Raw genomic sequence first — 19,404 nt, 5'->3', positions numbered from 1 at the left:
ACCAGCAAAAGGAAAAGGCACATTTGTCTCCCTGGGTGGGAGGTGGTCACCAAAGTCCTCACAGGACTGGCTAAATGTTTGTGGGGTCCAGTTCGAAATGACTAGAGGGGCCCCTCGTTAACAATTTAAGAATTTGGCTGGGCGCGGTGGCTCATGCCTGTATCCCAGCACTGGGAGCCCGAGGTTGGTGGGCACGAGGTCAGGAGATGGAGCCATCCTTGCTAACACAGTGAAACCCCATTGCTACTAAAAATACAAAAAATTAGCCGGGCATGGTGGCGGGCGCCTGTAGTCCAGCTACTCGGGAGGCTGAGGCAGGAGAATTGCTTGAACCCGGGAGGCGGAGGTTGCAGTGGGCCGAGATAGTGCCATTGCACTCCAGCCTGGGCCACAGAGTGAGACTCTGTCTCAAAAAAAAAAAAAAAAAAAAAAAGAGAATTTCAAGATGGTGATAGCAGAACCCTATGCCAAGCACGGTAGCCCTTTTGAGTCTGGGGATCCTATGCAACTGCACAGGTCACATGCGTGTGAGCCAGCTCTGCTTGCTCTGCAACAGTCCCTCTCCTTCTCCCTGCTGCCGTCACCAATGCTCCTCACCGGCCCCCAGGCCCCAGGTGTCTTCCCTTCTTCCCTCCTCAACCCTGGGTTGGGGGTGAGGGAGGAGGTGAACCCTGACCTACAACTTCCTTCTTCCCCTTCCAATCTTTTAGGCCTGAGTCCTGCTGCCCCTCCAGATCCTAGTCCAGCTATAGCCCCCATCATGGCTGAGGGAGGGGTACCCTCGCCAGGGCCTGGTGTCTACTTCAGCAGGAAAGCCCGACTCTCATTCCGCCACCAGCTGCATGACATAGCATCGGCCAATGACTCCACCATTTGAAGGGGACAAGGAGCTGAACCTCCACGAAGGCTTAGCAAGCTTCCTTCCCCAGACTTCTCAGCGATCCTAATGTCCACCTCCCCAAGTCCTTCCTAACCTTCTCATTAAATATGTTCGTAGTTGCTAAGTGCTGTGCGTGTGTGCAGGGGAAGTAGATGGGGCCAAGGCTGCAGGGCTGGGTTATGGGGCTGAGATGGGAAGTGTTACCTATGGTGGGAGTGAGACACAGGAATGATGAATATGAGGCAGCTCATCTCATGCAGAGCCCAGGTGTGACAAGTGGGAAAGTAAGATTGCTGACATCAAGCTTCAGAGTTGAGTGTGCTGAAGACAGTCTGGGGTGGCGGGTGGCGGGGCTGGGCAGGATGGCAGATGGGATGAGAGCATATTCCTTCGGTAAATGCCGAGTATCTACCCCTGCCAGGCATGGAGGAGATATCAATAAACCAGGAAGAAGAAGAATTCTCTCTTCTCATGAGCTGACTTTCTAGTAGAGGGGGGAGACAATCATACACAGGTAAACAACTAAGAACCCAAGACAGTGATGTGTGCTGCTGTGAAGAAAATGAAACAGGGTCATGTGAGTGGGAAGGGTGGGGGTGGTGGTTCTTCAGTTTCAGGTGGTCGGGAAAGGCCTTTCTGATGAGGTGACATTTGAGCTGAGAGCTGATGAGTGCAGCCACGTGGAATTGGGGAGTCATGTGTCGAGCGTAGGTTACTAGTTCCAACAATGGCCATCTCTGGTGCAGATGTTGACAGTGAGGGAGGCTGCCCACGTGGGGAGAGGAGCACATGGGAAATATCTGTATTTTCTACTCCATTTTGCTGTGAACCTAAAACTGCTCTAAAAAATGAATTTTAGGCCGGGTGCGGTGGCTCACACCCATAATCCCAACACTTTGGGAGGCCCAGGCAGGAGATCGAGACCAGCCTGGCCAACATGGTGAAACCCCGTCTCTATTAAAAATACAAAAAAATTAGCCAGGCGTGGTGGTGGACGCCTGTAATCCCAGCTACTCAGGAGGCTGAGGCAGGAGAATCGCTTGAACCCAGGAGGTAGAGGTTGCAGTGAGTTGAGATCGCACCATTGCACTCCAGCCTGGGGGACAGAGTCAGACTCCGTCTTTTTTTAATTTTTTTTTTGAGATGGAGTCTCGCTCTGTCGCCCAGGCTGGAGTATAGTGGCCGATCTTGGCTCACTGCAAGCTCCGCCTCGGGTTTACGCCATTCTCCTGCCTAGCCTCCAGTAGCTGGGACTACAGGCGCAGCCACCTCGCCGGCTGTTTTTTGTATTTTTTAGTAGAGACGGGTTTCACCGGGTTAGCCAGGATGGTCTCGTCTCCGACCTCGTGATCCGCCCGTCTCGGCCTCCCAAAGCGTGGGATTACAGGCTTAGCCACTCGCCGGCCCAGACTCCGTCTTAAAAAAAAAAAATTGCAAGGCTGAGGAGGGTGGATCACCTGAGGTTGGGAGTTTGAGACCAGCCTGCCAACGTGGAGAAACTCTGTCTCTACTAAAAATACAAAATTAGCTGGGCATGGTGGTGCATGCCTGTAATCCCAGCTACTTAGGAGGCTGAGACAGGAGAATCACTTGAACCCGGGATGTGCAGGTTGTGGTGAGCTGAGATCACGCCATTGCATTCCAGTCTGGGCAATAAGAATGAAACCCTGTCTCAAAAAAAAAAAAATAAATAAAAGGCCAGCTGTGGTGGCTCACGCCTGTAATCCCAGCACTTTGGGAGGCCGAGGCAGGTAGATCACAAGGTCAGAAGTTCCAGACCAGCCTGGGCAATATGGTGAAATCCCATCTCTACTAAAAATACAAAAACTAGCTGGGTACGGTGGCACGCGCCTGTAATCCCACCTACTTGGGAGGCCGAGACAGGAGAATCGCTGGAAACCAGGTGGCGGAGGTTGTAGTGAACTGAGACCAGGCCACTGCACTCCAGCCTGGGCAACAGAGCAAAACTCCGTCTCAAAAAAAAAAAAAAAAAAAAAGGCTAGACACAGTGGCTCACGCCTGTAATCCCAGCACATTGGTGGCTGAGGCAGGGAATCACTTAAGCCAGGAGTTTGAGGTTACAGTGAGCTATGACAGTGACACTGCTGCCTGGGTGACAGATGAGACTCTGTCTCTAAAAAATACATAATAAAATTAGGCTGAGGTGAGGTGCACATACCCGTAGTCCCAGCTATCAGGCTCCTTTTGTCCCTGGCTTGAATGGGACCAGCTTCGGAGGGGCCAGAGTTCATTTTTAGCCTCACTCCAAGGGGGTGATCACACCCCCCACCATGGGAATGGTGGCTTCCGAGCTGGCCAAAAGCACTCCTGGTGGCTGTGTTCTCCCACTCAACAGTCATCCTGAATTCCATTTGCAAACAAGGCCCACCTTTCTCCCAAAAGCCAAGGAAGTCACAGTGCTCCCGCTGATCACAAGGTGAGGTGATAGAGGTTCAGTGTGGAGAGAGGGGACCATGAGGCTGGGCTGGAGGAAGCTGCTCTTTGTGGACTTAGGAGCAGTAGTCACCCATGGTGACTGGCAGGAAGCAGGCTGAGGAAGGTGACTCCAGTTTTAGTCAGAATTCCGAGTTCCACCTTGGGGTTGAACAGGGAACGGGTGTTGCTGGTACCCCCAACACCAACCACAATCCAGTGGTTCAAGGACCTGGATATGGTGGGAGAAATAAAGTTTGGGGGAAGGTGGTTTGGAGAAGAGGTTTGAAACCACCCATGTAAAAGCTTATTGGGGAATCAAGCATTCATAACTCCTTTCATTTCCTCTCAACTCGCTCTGAGTTCAGTGCAGGTTTATACAAATAGGAATGGGCCAAATTCAAGCTTGAAGTCAAAAAAAAGAACCCAAAGTATAAAGATTCTCTGTGACAAACTTTATTAAATTTTGCATCAGTACGGGGTATCTCTTATTGCATACTAGAATCCCAGGATTCAGGGGGGCGGTAAAGTGGCAATGGCGAATTTGGGTATCTGGTCTCCCAAAAGTACTTGCCGCTCTACCCCTGACTCTGCAATGGCTGCCAGGCGGATCACTCCTCCACTGGAGCCATCCCGCTCCATGGCCAAAGCGAGAGCTGTGGATAAAAGGAGAAAGCTGGGTTCAGAGTCAGATGCTGGGATCACTGCAAGGAATGAGGAACGTTGGCCTAGCTTGGGTAGTTGGGGTTGAAGCTCACAGGCCCAGGAGCCTAAGCTCTCACCATTGGCAGTGAATTGTAGACACTCCTCCTTGGTCATGCCTTCCCGGTAGGTAGCATCCACATAGCCATAGATGTAGGAGCTCCCAGAGCCTCCAATGGCAAAGGACTGCCTTACCATCATACCCCCCATAGGCACTGAGTACACCTGCCAGATAGAAGGAGAAGAGTTACCAGTCATATCCTCCCTCCAATACATGTACGTTCACCTGTCCATTCTATTGGTCTGAGGAACGTTAATAGTAAGAATAAGTGAGGTAGAGACTGGAAAGAAAAATAAAATGGTTGGGGAGAGGATAAAAGGCCTGGCTCAAGTGTGCTCTGGTCGGGGGTGGGGATCTGACCTGCCCTCCTTCTTGAGGGTCCCAGCCTGCGATGATGATTCCCGCCATCAGGTCTTCTCGGTATCGGTAACACATCTCCTTAAAGAGGCTGGCTGCTGTGTGGACCAGTGGAGGCTCATTCAGTTCAATGCTAGAGGGTCAGAGAAGTCACAGAGAAAGTTTCAGGACCTAGAAGTCAGGCCATTTAGCTCCTCAGCTTCCAACTCCCTTCAGATACTTGCCCCTCCCCTGCCCACAAGCACCTGTGGAAACCAAGCTGGTAAGTGACAGCATCAGCTACTGCCTGGGTATCAGCAGCTGAGCCTGAGCGACAGCAGAAAATGTGGTCGTGAATAGGAGTCAGCTTGTCAGTCACTCGATTGGCGATGTAGGACCTGCAGGATAGCAGAATAGTGAGGAAAGGAGCCCACCTGTCTTCCACCTCCATTCCCATCACTACCCACTCTCTTAGGGCTCAGGGATAGGATGTCCAGTATTGCCTGTTTTTCTTTCTTTGAGATGGAGTCTCACTCTGTTGCCCAGGCTGGAGTGCAGTGATACGATCTCTGCTCACTGCAGCCTCTGCCTCCTGGGTCCAAGCAATTCTCTAGCCTTAGCCTCCCAAGTAGCTGGGACTGCAGGCGTGAGCCGCCATGCCCGGCTAATTTTTGTATTTTTTAGTAGAGACGGGGTTTCGCCATGTTGGCCAGGCTGGTCTTGAACTCCTGACCTCAGGTGATCCACCCGTCTCGGCCTCCCAAAGTGCTGGGAATACAGGGGTGAGCCACCGTGCCTGGCCTCCAGCATTGCTTATTCTCATCCAAACTGAAGCAGACTGGAGAACAGACTTTCGTAAGGATTCCCCTAAAGAGTGAGGGGAACTTAAAGTAATAAAAGCTGGGACAAATCTTAATCTCCAGAGAGAGAAGAAACCTCTCTTCCCACAGTGGTCTGTGGAGGATTAGGGTGGGCTGGCAGGCAGGAAAGGAAAAGGAAGATGGGAAGACCTTTCACAAATCTGTCCTGAGCTCACCCAGTGGTTGTTCTGGAGTCTGCCCCCAGAACCACGCCCCCGTCAAATTGCACGGCCATAATAGTAGTCTGGGAAAAGGGAAAAAGGAGTGAGTCCACATTCTCCAGCATACACAAACCTCAATGGTCTCTCTACCGAGTTCCCAAAATACAAAAACTGTGCGTCGCTGAACCATTTTCAAATCTTACAGGGGCCTCAGTACCCCGCAGAATACCAGAATGCCAACCCTCAAATCCCAAAAGACTCATCCCGGACTTAAGCCCAGGATCTTCACTAGCCTCGCAGGATTCCAGAATTCCACATTTCAGCCCACCCTCTACCTTATACTACGAAGCTACCGCACCACTCCACCATCCTAGGAGTGCCTCACCCCATTCCTGGAGTACAACACATTCTACCTCCCCTCCGCCCCTGCCAGATCTCTCAACCCCACTCAGGCTTTATCTTCCCATCGCGTCAGGCCTTGTGCACATCCTATGAACCCTGAGTCCTTCCTCACCCCAGTGGAGACTTCTCGGCTTTCCCAGTCTGGGGTGAAGGCCTCCGGCCCCCAAGCCGGTGCCGGCCCGGCTCCCCGAGCAGCTAGTAGGGTGGCCGCCATATTTCTCCTCCGGTACTGCCTCAAAGCAACTGTCGTAAAGCGCTCTGTCACGCTCTTCGGTCGCGCTTTGAGGCCTTCTGGGAGTGAAGCTACTACGAGGTTGACGGCAGAAGGGAAAAGAAAAGTACAGTAATGCATGGGGACGGTTCTTTTGCGACAGTGAGCACTTGATGGCAGCGTGGCAAGCAACAAACACAAGAAAGTCAAAAAAAAAAAAAAAAAAAAAAAAAAAAAAAAAAAAAAAAAGTCCTGGCCGGGCTCGGTATCTCACACCTGTAATCCCAGCACTTTGGGAGGCCGAGGCGGGCGGATCATGAGGTTAGGAGTTCAAGACCAGCCTGGCCAACATGGTTAAACTCCGTCTCTACTAAAACATACAACAATTAGCCGGGTGTGGTGGGGCGCGCCTGTAATTCCAGCTACTGGGGAGGCTGAGGCAGGAGAATCTCTTGAGCCCAGGAGGCGGAGGATGCAGTGAGCCGAGATCACGGCACTGTCTCCAGCCTGAGCGACAGAGCAAGACTCTGTCTCAAAAAAACAAAAACAAAAACAAAACAAAAAACCGTCCTAGTGGCTTGCGCCCTGCCGATCTTATGGAGCTGCAGGCCAAAAGGCCCACAAAATAAACCTAAGAGTCTTTGGGTTAAAGTGACCACACCATGTTTTCATTTCTTTTAGTTATATTCTTAGGAGTATATGCTGGCAGAGGAATTTATGGGTTCTATAACTGTATGTTTAACATTTTGAGCAACCGACAAGCTGTTTTCCACAGAAACTGCACCATTTTACATCCCTACAAGCCATGTATGAGGGTTCCAATTTCTCCACATCCTCACCAACACTTGTTATTGTGCATTATTTTAGTTATAGCCATTCTAGTGGGTGTGAAGTGGTACCTTGTGGTTTTCTTTTTCTTTTCTTTTTTCTTTTTTTTTTTTTTTGAGACGGAGTCTCGCTCTGTCGCCCAGGCTGGAGTGCAGTGCCCCGATCTCAGCTCACTGCAAGCTCCGCCTCCCGGGTTTACGCCATTCTCCTGCCTCAGCCTCCGGAGTAGCTGGGACTACAGGCGCCGCCACCTCGCCGGCTAGATTTTTGTATTTTAGTAGAGACGGGGTTTCACCGTGTTAGCCAGGATGGTCTCGATCTCCTGACCTCGTGATCCGCCAGTCTCGGCCTCCCAAAGTGCTGGGATTACAGGCTTAAGCCACCGCGCCCGGCTTCTTTTTCTTTTCTTTTCTTTTCTTTTTTTTTTTTGAGATGGAGTCTCCCTCTGTCGCCCAGGCTGGAGTGCAGTGACGCAATCTTGGCTCACTGCAAGCTCCGCCTCCCAGGTTCACGCCATTCTCCTGCCTCAGCCTCCCCAGTAGCTGGGACTACAGGCACCCGCCACCTCGCCCAGCTAGTTTTTTGTATTTTCAGTAGAGACGGTGTTTCACCGTGTTAGCCAGGATGGTCTCGATCTCCTGACCTCGTGATCCGCCCGTCTCGGCCTCCCAAAGTGCTGGGATTACAGGCTTGAGCCACCGCGCCCGGCTGTTTTTTTTTTTTTTTTTTATTGTTGAGTTGTAAGAGTCCTTTTTAATATTCTAGGTACTAGAAACTTATCAGATACGTGATTTGAAAATATTTTCTCCCATTGGATTGTCTTTTCATGTCCTTCATTGGTGTTCTTAGAAGCATGAAAGTTTATAGTGCTGGCTCTTACATTTTTAGGTCTGTGGTCCATTTTGAGTTAATTTTTGTATGTGATGTGAAGTAGAAGTCCAAATCCATTCTTTTGCATATGGATAGCCAGTTAGTTGTTCCAGCACCATTTGTTGAAAGATGTTCCCATTGAGACTGGGGACTCTGTAAAAATCAATTGACAAACATAAGGAATTGATGGATTTAATTTTGTTTCATAGATCTGTATGTCTGTCCTGAGGCACAGGAGGAAGAGGGGAGAGAGAAGGGAGGGGAGGAAAGGTGGAGGGCAGGAAGGGAGACGGAAGAAGCAGATAGAAGGAAATGAGGAACGGGAGGAGGACGGAGAGGGATAGGAGGGAAGGAAGGGAGGGAAGAAGGAAGGCGGGAGGAAGGAAGGAGGGGAAGGAAGGGAAGGAAGGAAGGCAAGGCAGGGAAAGGGACGGAAGGGAAGGAAGGAAGGAAGGAGGCAAGGAAGGAAGGAGGGAAGGGAAGGAAGGAGGAGGAGGAAGGAAGGAGGAAGGAGGGAGGGAAAGAGGAAGGAAGGAAGGAAGGAAGGAAAGAAGGAAGGAAGGAGGAAGGGAAAGAAGGAAGGAGTAAGGAGAGGAAGGAAGGACGGAAGGCGGGAAGAGAAAGACAGGAAGAGAAGGGAAAGAAGGAGGGACGGAAGGAGGGAAGGAAGGACGGAAGGAAGGAGGAAGGGACGGAAAGAGGGAAGGAAGAAAGAAGGAAGGAAGGAAGGAGGAGAGGAGGAAGAAGGGGAAAAGGCAGCGGAAGGAAGAAAGAGGAAGGAGGAAGGAGTGAGGGCAGGAAGGGAGGAGGGAAGGCGAAAGAAGGAAGGAAGGGGCAAGGAAGGAAGGAAGGGAGGAAGGAAGGAGGAGGGGGAAGGGAAGGAGGACGGCAGGAAGGAAGCGGAAGGAAGGGAAAGGGAGGACAGGAGGGAAAGAAAGGAGGAAGGACGGGAGGCGAAGTGCAGGTAAGGGGAAGGAAGGAGGGGGACGGAGGAAGCAGGAGGAACAGGAAGGAAGGAAGGGCACAGGAAGGAAGGAAGGAAGGAACGGAAGGTAGGGAAGGCAGGAAGGAGGGAAAGAAGGAAGGAAGGAAGGAGGGAACTGAGGAAGGAGGGGAAAGGAAGGAAGGAAGGAAGGAAGGAGGGAAGGGAGGAAGGAAGGAAGGGGAGGGAAGGAAGGAAGGAAGGAGGCAGAAGGAAGGTAGGAAGGCAGAGAAGAAGAAGGAAGGAAGGAAGGAAGGAAGGATAGGAAGGAGGGAAGAAGAATGGAACGGAAAGGAAGGAGGGCACGGAATGGAAGGAAGGGAAGGAAAGGAAGGAAGGAGAGGAAGGAGGGAAGGAAGGAAGGGAGGAAGGGAAAGGAGGACAAGGAAGGAAGGGGAAGAAAGGAAGAAGGAAATGGAAGGAAGGAGGGAAGGAAGAAGGAAGGAAGGAAGGAAGAAGGAAGGAGGAGGGACAGGAAAGGAAAGGAAGGAAGGAGGAAGGAAGGAGAGGAAGGGAAAGGAAGGAGGAAGGAAAGAAGGACAGGAAGGAAGGCAGGAGGAGAAGAGGAGGGGGACGGAGGAAGGAGGACAGGAAGGAAGGTGGGCAGGAGGATAGAAGAAGAGAAGGAAGAGTGAGAAGGGAAGGCAGGAAGGACGGACGGGGGAAGGATAGCAGGAGGAGGAGCAGGAAGGAGGAGGGAAGAAGGAAGGAAGGAAGGGGAAAGGAAGGAGGGAAGAAGAAGGAATGAAGGCGGGAAGCGGAATGAAGGAGGAAGGAATGGAAGAGGGAGGAAGGGAAGGAGACGGGGAAGAAGGCGAAGACTGAAGAGCGGAGGGAGGCGCGGAAGGAAGGATAGGACGAGGGAAGGGAGGAATGAGGGAAGGCAGGCAGGAAGGTAAGGCGGACGGAACGGATAGGGACTCGGGCGGCACTGTACGGCCGGGGGGTGGGGCTACGGGAGTCGCCTTAATGACCTGAGGATGCGCAAGGAGGTGCGGGCCGGCAGGCAGGAAGGCGTGCAGGACGGAAAGGCTGGACCATAGCCGGAAGGAACGCGGCTAGCGAAGGACGTCATGCCGGCTGGACACCGGCGGGATGGAAAGCCATGAATGCGACGACTTCAGGCAGGACGGCCGGGCCTGGTACCTTATTTACCTTCCTTCCTTCCTTCCTTTCATTCACTTCCTTCCTTCCTTCCTTCCTTCCTTCTTCCTTTCTTTTATTTATTTCTTTCTTTCTGTCTGTTTTTTTTTTTTTTTTTTTTTGACAGAGTCTCACTCTGTTGCCCAGGCTGGAGAGCAGTGGCGTGATCTTGGCTTACTGCAACCTCCACCTCACAGGTTCAAGCAATTCTTCTGCCTCAGCCTCCCAAGTAGCTGGGACTACAGGAGCCTGTTGCCACGCCTGGCTAATTTTTGTAATTTTAGTAGACACAGGGTTTCACCATATTGGGCAGGCTGGTCTCGAACTCCTGACCTAGTGATCTGTCTGCCTCGGCCTCCCAAAGTGCTGGGATTACAGACGTGAGCCACCGTGCCCGGCCTGTAGTATTTTTTTCAAAATTGAGCTAAAATTCACATAACAAAATTATTTTACAGTGTACAATTCAGTGTTATTTAGTACATCCACAATATTGTACAACTATAACCATTTATTTATTTATTTTTTTGAGAAGGAGTCTTGCTCTTGTCGCCCAGGCTGGAGTGCAGTGGCACGATCTCGGCTCACTGCAGCCTTCACCTCCCTCCCGGGTTCAAGAGATTCTCCTGCCTCAGCCTCCCGAGTAGCTGGGATTACAGGCGCCTGCCACCACGCCTGGGTAATTTTTATATTTTTAGTAGAGATGGGGTTTCGCCATGTTGGCCAGGTTGGTCTCAAACTCCTGACCTCGTGATCCACCCGCCTCAGCTCCCAAAGTGCTGGGATTATAGGCATGAGCCATTACGCCTGGCACAACTATAACCATTATCCAGTTTTTGAATATAGTAATTTATAGATTCAGGAAATGTGAATCCTCCAACTTTTTCCTCCTTTTCAAGATTATTTTGCCTTTTCTGGATTCTTTGCATCTCCATTGGGATTTTAGGATTCGCTGTCCATTTCTGCAGAAAAGGCTGTTGGAATTTTGTTAGGGAATGTACTTAATCAATTTGTGGAGTATTGCCAACTTAAAATGTCTTCTTTTCATAACCTGTTTTTTTTTTCATTTATTCAGGTCTTCCTTAATTTCTTTTAACAGTGTTTATAGTTTTCGATATGTAAGTCTTGCATTTCTTTGGTTAAATTTGTTCCCAAGTGTTTTATTCTTTTTGATGCTATTATAAGTGATGTTGTCTTCTTAATTTCATTTTTGGATTGTTCATTGCTAGTACATAGAAATACAACTGATTTTGGTTTTGATATTGTATCCTGCAACTTCATTGAACCATTTATTAGTTCTTTTTTGTTTTTTGTTTTCGAGACAGACTCTTACTCTGTTGCCCAGGCTGGAGTGCAGTGGTGCAATCCCAGCTCACTGCAACCTCTGCCTCCTGGGTTCAAGCAGTTCTCCTGTGCACACCACCATGCCTGGCTAATTTTTGTATTTTTAGTAGAGACGGAGTTTCACCATGTTGGTCAGGCTGATCTCGATCTCCTGACCCCCTGATCTGTCCGCCTCAGCCTCCCAAAGTGTTGGGATTACAGGCATGAGCCACCGTGCTGGGTCATTTATTAGTTCTAATAGTTTGTGTCTATATTCTTTTTTTTTTTTTTTTGAGACGGAGTCTCGCTCTGTCGCCCAGGCTGGAGTGCAGTGGCTGGATCTCAGCTCACTGCAAGCTCCGCCTCCCGGGTCCACGCCATTCTCCTGCCTCAGCCTCCCGAGTAGCTGGGACTACAGGCGCCGCCATCTCGCCCGGCTAATTTTTTGTATTTTTTTTTTAAGTGGAGACGGGGTTTCACTGTGTTAGCCAGGATGGTCTCGACCTCCTGACCTTGTGATCCGCCCGCCTCGGCCTCCCAAAGTGCTGGGATTACAGGCTTGAGCCACCGCGCCCGGCCTGTGTCTATATTCTTTAGGGTTTTCCTACATAAACCATCATATCATCTGTAAATGGAGATAGTTTTATCTCTTCCTTTCCAATCTGGATACCTTTTATTTCATTATCTTGCCCAGTTGTTCTGGCGAGTTACTTCAGTACAATGTTAAATAGATTGGCAAAAGCAGACATCTTTGTCTTGTTTCTCATTTTAGGGTAAAATCTTAGGGAAAAGTCTTTCATCATTGACAGTGCTGTTAGCTTGGTTTTTCAAGCTATTCCTAATAGGGGAAGTTCTCTTCTATTCCTAATTTGTTGATTGTTTTTGTTTTTTGTGTGTGTGGTTTTTGTTTGTTTGTTTTGTTTTTTGTTTTTTGAGACAGAGTCTTGCTCTGTTGCCCAGGCTGGAGTGCAGTGGCGCGATCTTGGCTCACTGCAGCCTCTGCCTCCCGGGTTCCAGTGATTCTCCTCCCAAAGTGTTGGGATTCAGGCACACGCCACTGTGCCCGGCTAATTTTTGTATATATATATATATTTTTGAGATGGAGTCTTGCTCTGTCACCCAGGCTGGAGTGCAGTGGCGGGATCTCTGCTCTTTGCAAGCTCTGCCTCCCAGGTTCACACCATTCTCCTGCCTCAGCCTCCCAAGTAGCTGGGACTACAGGTGCCCACCAGCACGCCTGGCTAATTTTTTGTATTATTAGTAGAGACAGGGTTTCATCCTGTTAGCCAGGATGGTCTCGATCTCCTGACCTTGTGATCCACCCCCCTCGGCCTCCCAAAGTGCTGGGATTACAGGCGTGAACCACCGCGCCTGGCCTCATTTTTGTATATTTAGTAGAGACAGGGTTTCACCATGTTGGCCAGGCTAGTCTCGGACTGCTGACCTCAGGTGATCCACTCGCCTCAGCCTCCCAAAGGGCTGAGATTACAGGCGTGAGCCACTGCGCCTGACTGTTGATTGTTATTTATTTATTTATTTGAGAAGGAGTCTCGCTCCCATCGCGCAGGCTGCAATGCAGTGGACATCTCAGAAAACAAACAAACAAACAAAACCCCAGGAGGGTCTGGATGACGAGGTTTTTGGTTTAAGGACCTGAAAGAATGGCAGTGTCATTCACTGAGCCAGCAAAGACTATGGAGGGAGAATTTTCGTGGGGAGGGCGTATTGGAGCTTAGTGTTGGACATGGTAGGTTTGCTGTGATGAAGTGACATCCAAGTGGAAATACCTAATAGGCAATCATATATGTAGGATTCTGGAGTCCAGGAGAAAGTAGATTGAAGTGGTGATTTGGGAGTTATCAGTGTATGAAATGGTAGGATCTTTTATGTTAATTGCGGGAGTGGCCCTGTGGCGCTGAGCAGCTGCTTGGTGTGAGGCATGACGCACATGCGCTTGGGTAGCTGAAGGGTGAGGGTGCCGTTTACTCACAGAGACAGGGAACACAGGAGAAGGTGCAGTTCTTGGGGGGATGGTGGTGGGACTAGTGTTGGACGTGTTGCATTTGCAGTGTCTATGGAGTGTGCAGGATGCTTGCTGTATACTTGGCTGCACAGGGGTGAAGCTCAGGGAGAAGTCTGAGCTGGAGACTCAGCGTGTGGTTGGCAACCAAAGCCACGGGAGTGACTGCGATAGGCCGGGGAAGCGTGAGTCTCTCGACTGCCGGGAACAGAGATGACACATCTTCTTACATTCGTTTTTTATTTCCCTTAAGCGTCTGTCGTCATCACACAAAACGCCCTACGTCGATGCTGCCAAATACTTTTTATTCCTCACAGCTCCTCCCGTCTTTCCGAGACTGCGGACAGAGGGAGCTCAACGCCATTCCCTGCCGGGGGCAGCCCTCGCCGCCGCGACGTCACGGAAGAGGCGGGATACGGAGGCGGCCGCAGCGCGGGCTGCGGGGCTGACCCCGGGCTGCGCGGCCCCACCCCGGGCGATCCGCTTCGTTCCCGCTGGTCCCCGCAGCCGCCGTCGTAGGTCAGCTGGAGCAGGCAGCGCTCGGCCAGCAGGCTCTGGGTACGGTTGTAGACGTCCTCCAGGGTGCCGGCGGCCCGGACCAGCGCGGCCCGCGCCTCTGCCTGGGTGGTTCCAGGACACGCCAGCTCCAGCAGGCGGCGGCGACCCGGGAAGGCTAGGAAGGCGAGGCGGACGGCCTGACGGACCAGCCAGGGGTGATGCGAACCCAGGGCTGCGCGGTAGGCGTCGCTGCACTGCACTCCCGGGTCCGGGCCTCCCAGCGCGCCGGTCGCCACGCGGTGGAGGCAGAGCTGGGACCAGCGCAGCGCACGGTGCTGCAGGAGCAGCGTGCGAGAGCCCGAGCTCCGGGCCGGGTCCTGGGGGGCCGACCCCAGCTGCTCCAGCAGTCCCGCCCAGTGCTCCCATGCCGCCATGGCCGCCAGCGACGAGTAGTGCTCCGCGTCCGGGTCGTGCACCAGAGCCTCCAGAGCTGTCACCTTGGTGAAGTCCTCCCTAGTGGCGAAGGCGAAGACTGAACCGAGGGGAGGCAGGAACCTGCGGGCCAGATGCTTTGAGAGAACGGCGATGTAGCCGCCAAGGAGGCGGGGACTGGCTGGGGGGCGGGAGGCCACTCACTCGACTAGTGCCCTCCATCTCGCCAGGTACGGCGACAGCCTCACATCCCTTTCGGATTTCAGGCTGGCGTGGAACGGCCTCATCATACGGCCTAGCGTCCCCCGAGGGGCCAGACACGGAGGCTGTTTCCTCTCCGGGGCCTCCAGGGGTCCCTACTCCTGCCGGACGTGGTGGGGAGACACGACGGGAAGAGGTGGGAGCAGATTCCGCCTTGAAGAAATTGTTCCGAAGGTTTAGCTAGTGGCTCTTCTGCTGTGCGCTCAGCTTCCGACGGGAGAGGGGAGACCAGGGGGAGAGAGGACCCGCCCTTCGCCGGACCCTCAGCCTGGCTCCATATCCCCCTGTTCTGGTCCCTCCTGGAGCTCCCGCGCCCAGCCCTGCGCCAAGCGTACCTGGAAGGGCGCGTTCCCTACGGAACGCAGGCCTGTGCCCCGGGTCCGCAGCCCGAGCGGGCGCCTGGGGACAGCAGAAGAGGAGCGGTGAGGGCTAGAGGAAGAGGCTTGAGTCCTGAGGGCCTGGACTCCGGGGTTCCTCCCGGAGCAGGTGAGGGAAGGGACAGCTCACCTAGGCTCCGAGCACTGAGATAAAGCAGCAGCAGCGCGAAGATAGTGAGAGGAACTGAGTGGCTGAACCAGTGCCGCAGGGCTGGGGGCCGCACCGCCACCCCCATGCCTGCTACTGGGACCACCGCCCCCTTATCAGCCCCTAGCCAGTAAGTGTCCCTCCACCTCCAGGAGGGGAGAGAAGCCCGTGGTGCCCTGAGGGGCAAAGGGTTAATAATTAACCTACTAAGGCCCCTTCCCCTGTGCCCTTCGCCCCAAAGGGCAGCTACCCCGGGTGCGAGGAACCGGGTGAAGGGAATTTGGGGGATTCGATAACAGTGACAGATCAGTGCCTTTCCCTTCCCTGTAGGGCCAGCTGTAGTAAGAGGCACTCTGAGTACTGGGAAGAGAGGCAGGGGCCAGAACAGCTCCCCTACTGAGCAGTGGTGTGGGCCCTAATTGACTCTGGTCTTGAGTTCTCTCCACTGTAAATTGAGGATAATAATAGGTACTTTGCAAGCCTCATGTGTGGATTAAATGATAATGTATGTGAAAACACTAAATGGAAAAGCTGACCACAATTGCCCTATAAATATCAAGTTCAAGCATCACACACCTCTGGAATCCAGGGAACACCCACTTCTCTCTCTTTTTTTTTTTTTTTTTTTTTTTTGAGACAAAGTCTCACTCTGTCACCCAGGCTGGAGAGTGCCGGCTAATTTTTGTATTTTTAGTAGAGACGGGGTTTCACCATACTGGCCAGGCTGGTGTGAAACCCCTGACCTTGTGATCCGTCCCCCTCGGCCTCCCGAAGTGCTGGGATTACAGGCCTGAGTCACCGATCCCCGCTGGGAACACCCACTTCTAAATTATCTATCTTATCCCCAGGGGACTTTGTCTTGCCCTGGATACATGACCTCTCACAATCGTGCTGGATACATGACCTCTCGCAATCGTATATACACATCAGGCTTTATCCTTTTGCATTTTTGTGGTTTACTTTTCAAAACTCCAGATTGGCTCTTCAATCATTCATTGCACCAACCTTTGTTAAGTACTTCCTCATGTACTAGGCTTCAAGAATACAAAAGTGCCTTCACACAGCTCAAGGTCTACTGGGGGAGAATTTATCCTCTGTCTCCCCCGCTGGAATGTGAGCTCTGATGACAGGGGCCTTGTTTTTCTTGCTTACAGCACTTGGACTATTGCTTAAGCCAAAACATATTATTGCTAAATAAATAGATATTGAATAAACAAAGGAGTGTGTATGAGGGGCAGGTAAATCAGGGGTTGTGGCCCCCTAACACATTTAGCCAGGCATTTTTAGGCTGGGCATGGTGGCTCACGCCTGTAATCCCAGCACTTTGGGAGGCCAAGGTGGGCGGATTACCTGAGGTCAGCCTGGCTAACAAGGCAACACCCTGTCTCTGCTAAAAATATACAAATTAGCCAGGCGTGGGGGCGAGCGCCTATAATCCCAGCTACTCGGGAGGTTGAGGGAAGAGAGTTGCTTGAACCCAGGAGGCAGAGGTTGCCGTGAGCAGAGGTGGCACCACTGCACTGCAGCCTGGGCAACAGAGTGAGACTTGGTCTCAAAACAAACAAACAAACAAACCAAAAACATACTTAGGGTTTCTTGCTTTTTATTTTGCAAATTAGGAGTCCACCTGGTGGTCACAGGGGGAAAGGCATTCCGGGAAAGGATATAAGGATACATACAGAAAGCAATGGAAGAAACAGCATGATCTCTTCTTAGGGGTTCTTAGTCACCTGTCCCCAAACTTCTTAGAATTATTCCTGTTGGGCCAGGCACGGTGGCTCACACCTGTAATTCCCAGCACTTTGGGAGGCCAAGGCAGGTGGATCATGAGGTCAAGAGATCGAGACCATCCTGGCCAACATGGTGAAACCCCGTCTCTACTAAAAATACAAAAATTAGTGGGGCAGCGTGGTGATGCGTGCCTGTAGTCCCAGCTACCAGGGAGGCTGAGGCAGGAGAATCGCTTGAACCCAGGAGGTGGAGGTTGCAGTGAGCCAAGATTGTGCCACTGCACTCCAGTCTGGGCAACAGAGAGACTTTGACTCAATAAAAAAAAAATAAAATAAAAAAGAATTATTCTTGTTTGTGTGTATCTTCTTCTAAGGTGGGGTGGGGTGTCCCAGATTCTCAAGGTGTTAGGGCCCTGGTCTCTCAGAAGACCTCTCAGAGGAGGAGGAGACTTTTGAGCTGACAGGAGATTTCTCAGATTCTCCAGTTCGAGGATTCTTGTCCTATCCTTACTTTGATGTCCCCTCACATCCTGGAGGTCTCTGGGTTGCCCTTGACCCATCCTGTCCCTGGTGGGACTCCTGGGAGGTCACTTCCATCCCTGGCCCTGGTCTCCACTCTGTCTTTGCTCTCCCTGCTGGAATGTTTGCCAGCTTGCTTGGCTGTAAACCTAAGGCAACTTGCTTGCCATTTTTGAGCCAGTTCCCTCTTCTACAAAAAAGGAAGGATAATTTTCACCTCCTAAAAATTGCTGTGAGGGTTAAATAAAACACTGCAAAGCGCTAACCATAATTCGTAGCCTGTGGTAAATGTTCAATAGGTGATGGTTATTTCAATTCCCGCTCTCTCACTGCCCCTCCTCCCCTAGCTCTGAGAGCCTCTGCCTCAGGCAGCAGGAAATAGGGTTCCAGGAGTGGATTAGTTTTGGGTTTCACTTAATCTGGGAGGCCCTTCCGCAATTGGAGCCCTCACAGGTGACAAACTGATATAAATCTGCTTAGGAGGCCTGATTCACAGCTGCAGGATGGAGCCAGGCGGGGGAGCCAAACGGCTGCGGCTGCTGCTGCTTCTGCGGGCGACGCATTTCCCATGTGGACAGGCAGATGGCTGGAACGGCTACGCGGCGATCATCGAAGTGACCAACGGGGGTCCCTGGGGCGACTGGGCCTGGCCTGAGATGTGTCCTGACGGATTCTTCGCCAGCGGGTTCTCGCTCAAGGTTGGGGCTCAGGCTTAGGTCCTGGAGAGGGTGGAGATGCGTGGGACCATCCAGCCAAGGATGAGAATTCCGTGACTCGCCCTTGCTCTTCTCATCATACCCAGGTGGAGCCGGGCGCGGGAACGTCCTAGGCAACACGCACGTGGTAGAGTCGCAGTCTGGAAGGTGGGGCACAGGGGTCTAGGATCCCTTGGGGTGATGATATGTCCCTTACCCTCTATTACATAGTCCATCGCGGCAGGCAGGCTGGCTCCTCCAGAGCTACCGGGCAGTATAGACGCGGGGGGGGAGGGCAAGGGATGGATGGAAGACTCCCCCTCTGTCAGGGAGCACCCAGCCCACCAGGTCATACACAGCACTTGGCTTGGAAAGTCTCAAGGGCTTGGTGAATGGGGGCGCCCGCAGAGGCAACGCATCTCCCTTTCCCTTGCAGCTGGGGCGAGTGGAGTGAGCCGCTGTGGTGTCGCGGCGGCGCCTACCTAGTGGCTTTCTTGCTTCGCGTGGAGGCACCCACGACTCTCGGTGACAACACAGCAGCGAACAACGTGCGCTTCCGCTGTTCACACGGCGAGGAACTGCAGGGGCCTGGGCTGAGCTGGGGAGACTTTGGAGACTGGAGTGACCCTTGCCCCAAGGGCGTGTGCGGCCTGCAGACCAACATCCAGGGACCTAGAGGCTTCAGCGATGACACTGCGCTGAACGACGTGCGCTTATTCTGCTGCCTCAATTGAACGGGGCCGGCGCCGCCGCCGCTCTCTCCCGGGCCAGGAGGCTAGTCTCACTTCCTGCTATTAAAGCTTCTCCGAATTGACTTTGGTTTCGCTTGTTTTTATTTTATTTTATTTTATTTTATTTTATTTTATTTTATCTTATCTTATCTTATTTTATTTTTTCTTATTTTATTTTATTCTGCGCTCACTGCAAGCTCCGCCTCCCGGCTTCACGCCATTCCTGCCTCAGCCTCCCGAGTAGCTGGGACTACAGGCGCCTGCACCCGCTCTGGCTAATTTTTTTTTTTTTTTTTTTTTTTTTTTTTTTTTTTTGAGACGGAGTCTTGCTCTGCCACCCAGGCTGGAGTGCAGTGGCCGGATCTCAGCTCACTGCAAGCTCCGCCTCCCGGGTTTACGCCATTCTCCTGCCTCAGCCTCCCGGGTAGCTGGGACTACAGGCGCCCGCCTCGTCGCCCGGCTAGTTTTTTGTATTTTTAAGTAGAGACAGGGTTTCACCGTATTAGCCAGGATGGTCTCGATCTCCTGACCTCGTGATCCGCCCGTCTCGGCCTCCCAAAGTGCTGGGATTACAGGCTTGAGCCACCGCGCCCGGCCTTAATTTTTTTTTTTTTGAGACAGAGTCTTGCTCTGTCACCCAGGCTGGAGTGCTGTGGCCGGATCTCAGCTCACTGCAAGCTCCGCCTCCCGGGTTCACGCCATTCTCCTGTCTCAGCCTCCCGGGTAGCTGGGACTACAGGCGCCACCAAGTCGCCCGGCTAGTTTTTTGTAGTTTTTAGTAGAGACGGGGTTTCACCGTGTTAG

The 19,404-nt window shown here is 52.2% G+C and overlaps 3 protein-coding genes across 4 annotated transcripts; 1 reads left to right on the top strand and 2 right to left on the bottom strand.

Annotated features, from left to right (window-relative positions):
- Positions 1 to 3,753: 3,753 nt before the first annotated feature.
- Positions 3,754 to 6,102, bottom strand: PSMB6 (proteasome 20S subunit beta 6). 2 transcript variants are annotated; one of them, XM_010364226.2, is made up of 6 exons: positions 5,948 to 6,102; positions 5,449 to 5,516; positions 4,679 to 4,810; positions 4,437 to 4,566; positions 4,096 to 4,240; positions 3,754 to 3,969 (listed from the first exon to the last, which is right to left on the bottom strand). In XM_010364226.2, the coding sequence occupies exons 1-6, from the start codon at positions 6,047 to 6,049 to the stop codon at positions 3,827 to 3,829; spliced, it is 720 nt and encodes a 239-aa protein (XP_010362528.1). In that variant the 5' UTR covers positions 6,050 to 6,102; the 3' UTR covers positions 3,754 to 3,826. The 2 variants fall into 2 exon arrangements, with proteins under 2 accessions (XP_010362528.1, XP_010362529.1); XM_010364227.2 differs by having other exon boundaries at positions 3,925 to 3,989.
- Positions 6,103 to 13,450: 7,348 nt separating this feature from the next.
- On the bottom strand, positions 13,451 to 15,500 carry GLTPD2 (glycolipid transfer protein domain containing 2). Its single transcript, XM_030924221.1, is given in 4 exon segments — positions 13,451 to 14,262; positions 14,344 to 14,515; positions 14,740 to 14,799; positions 14,908 to 15,500. Coding segments are annotated over 4 exon segments (1,080 nt in total). The 5' UTR covers positions 15,014 to 15,500; the 3' UTR covers positions 13,451 to 13,520.
- Positions 15,501 to 17,675: 2,175 nt separating this feature from the next.
- VMO1 (vitelline membrane outer layer 1 homolog) lies at positions 17,676 to 18,683 on the top strand. Its single transcript, XM_010364228.2, is given in 3 exon segments — positions 17,676 to 17,912; positions 17,977 to 18,037; positions 18,306 to 18,683. Coding segments are annotated over 3 exon segments (594 nt in total). The 5' UTR covers positions 17,676 to 17,677; the 3' UTR covers positions 18,604 to 18,683.
- The last annotated feature ends 721 nt before the right edge of the window (positions 18,684 to 19,404 follow it).

Source organism: Rhinopithecus roxellana, chromosome 19 (genome assembly GCF_007565055.1).
Source record: "Rhinopithecus roxellana isolate Shanxi Qingling chromosome 19, ASM756505v1, whole genome shotgun sequence".
NCBI lineage: Eukaryota > Metazoa > Chordata > Mammalia > Primates > Cercopithecidae > Rhinopithecus > Rhinopithecus roxellana.
The sequence above is the reverse complement of the archived record's forward strand: the minus strand, read 5'-3'. Positions and strand labels throughout refer to the sequence as shown.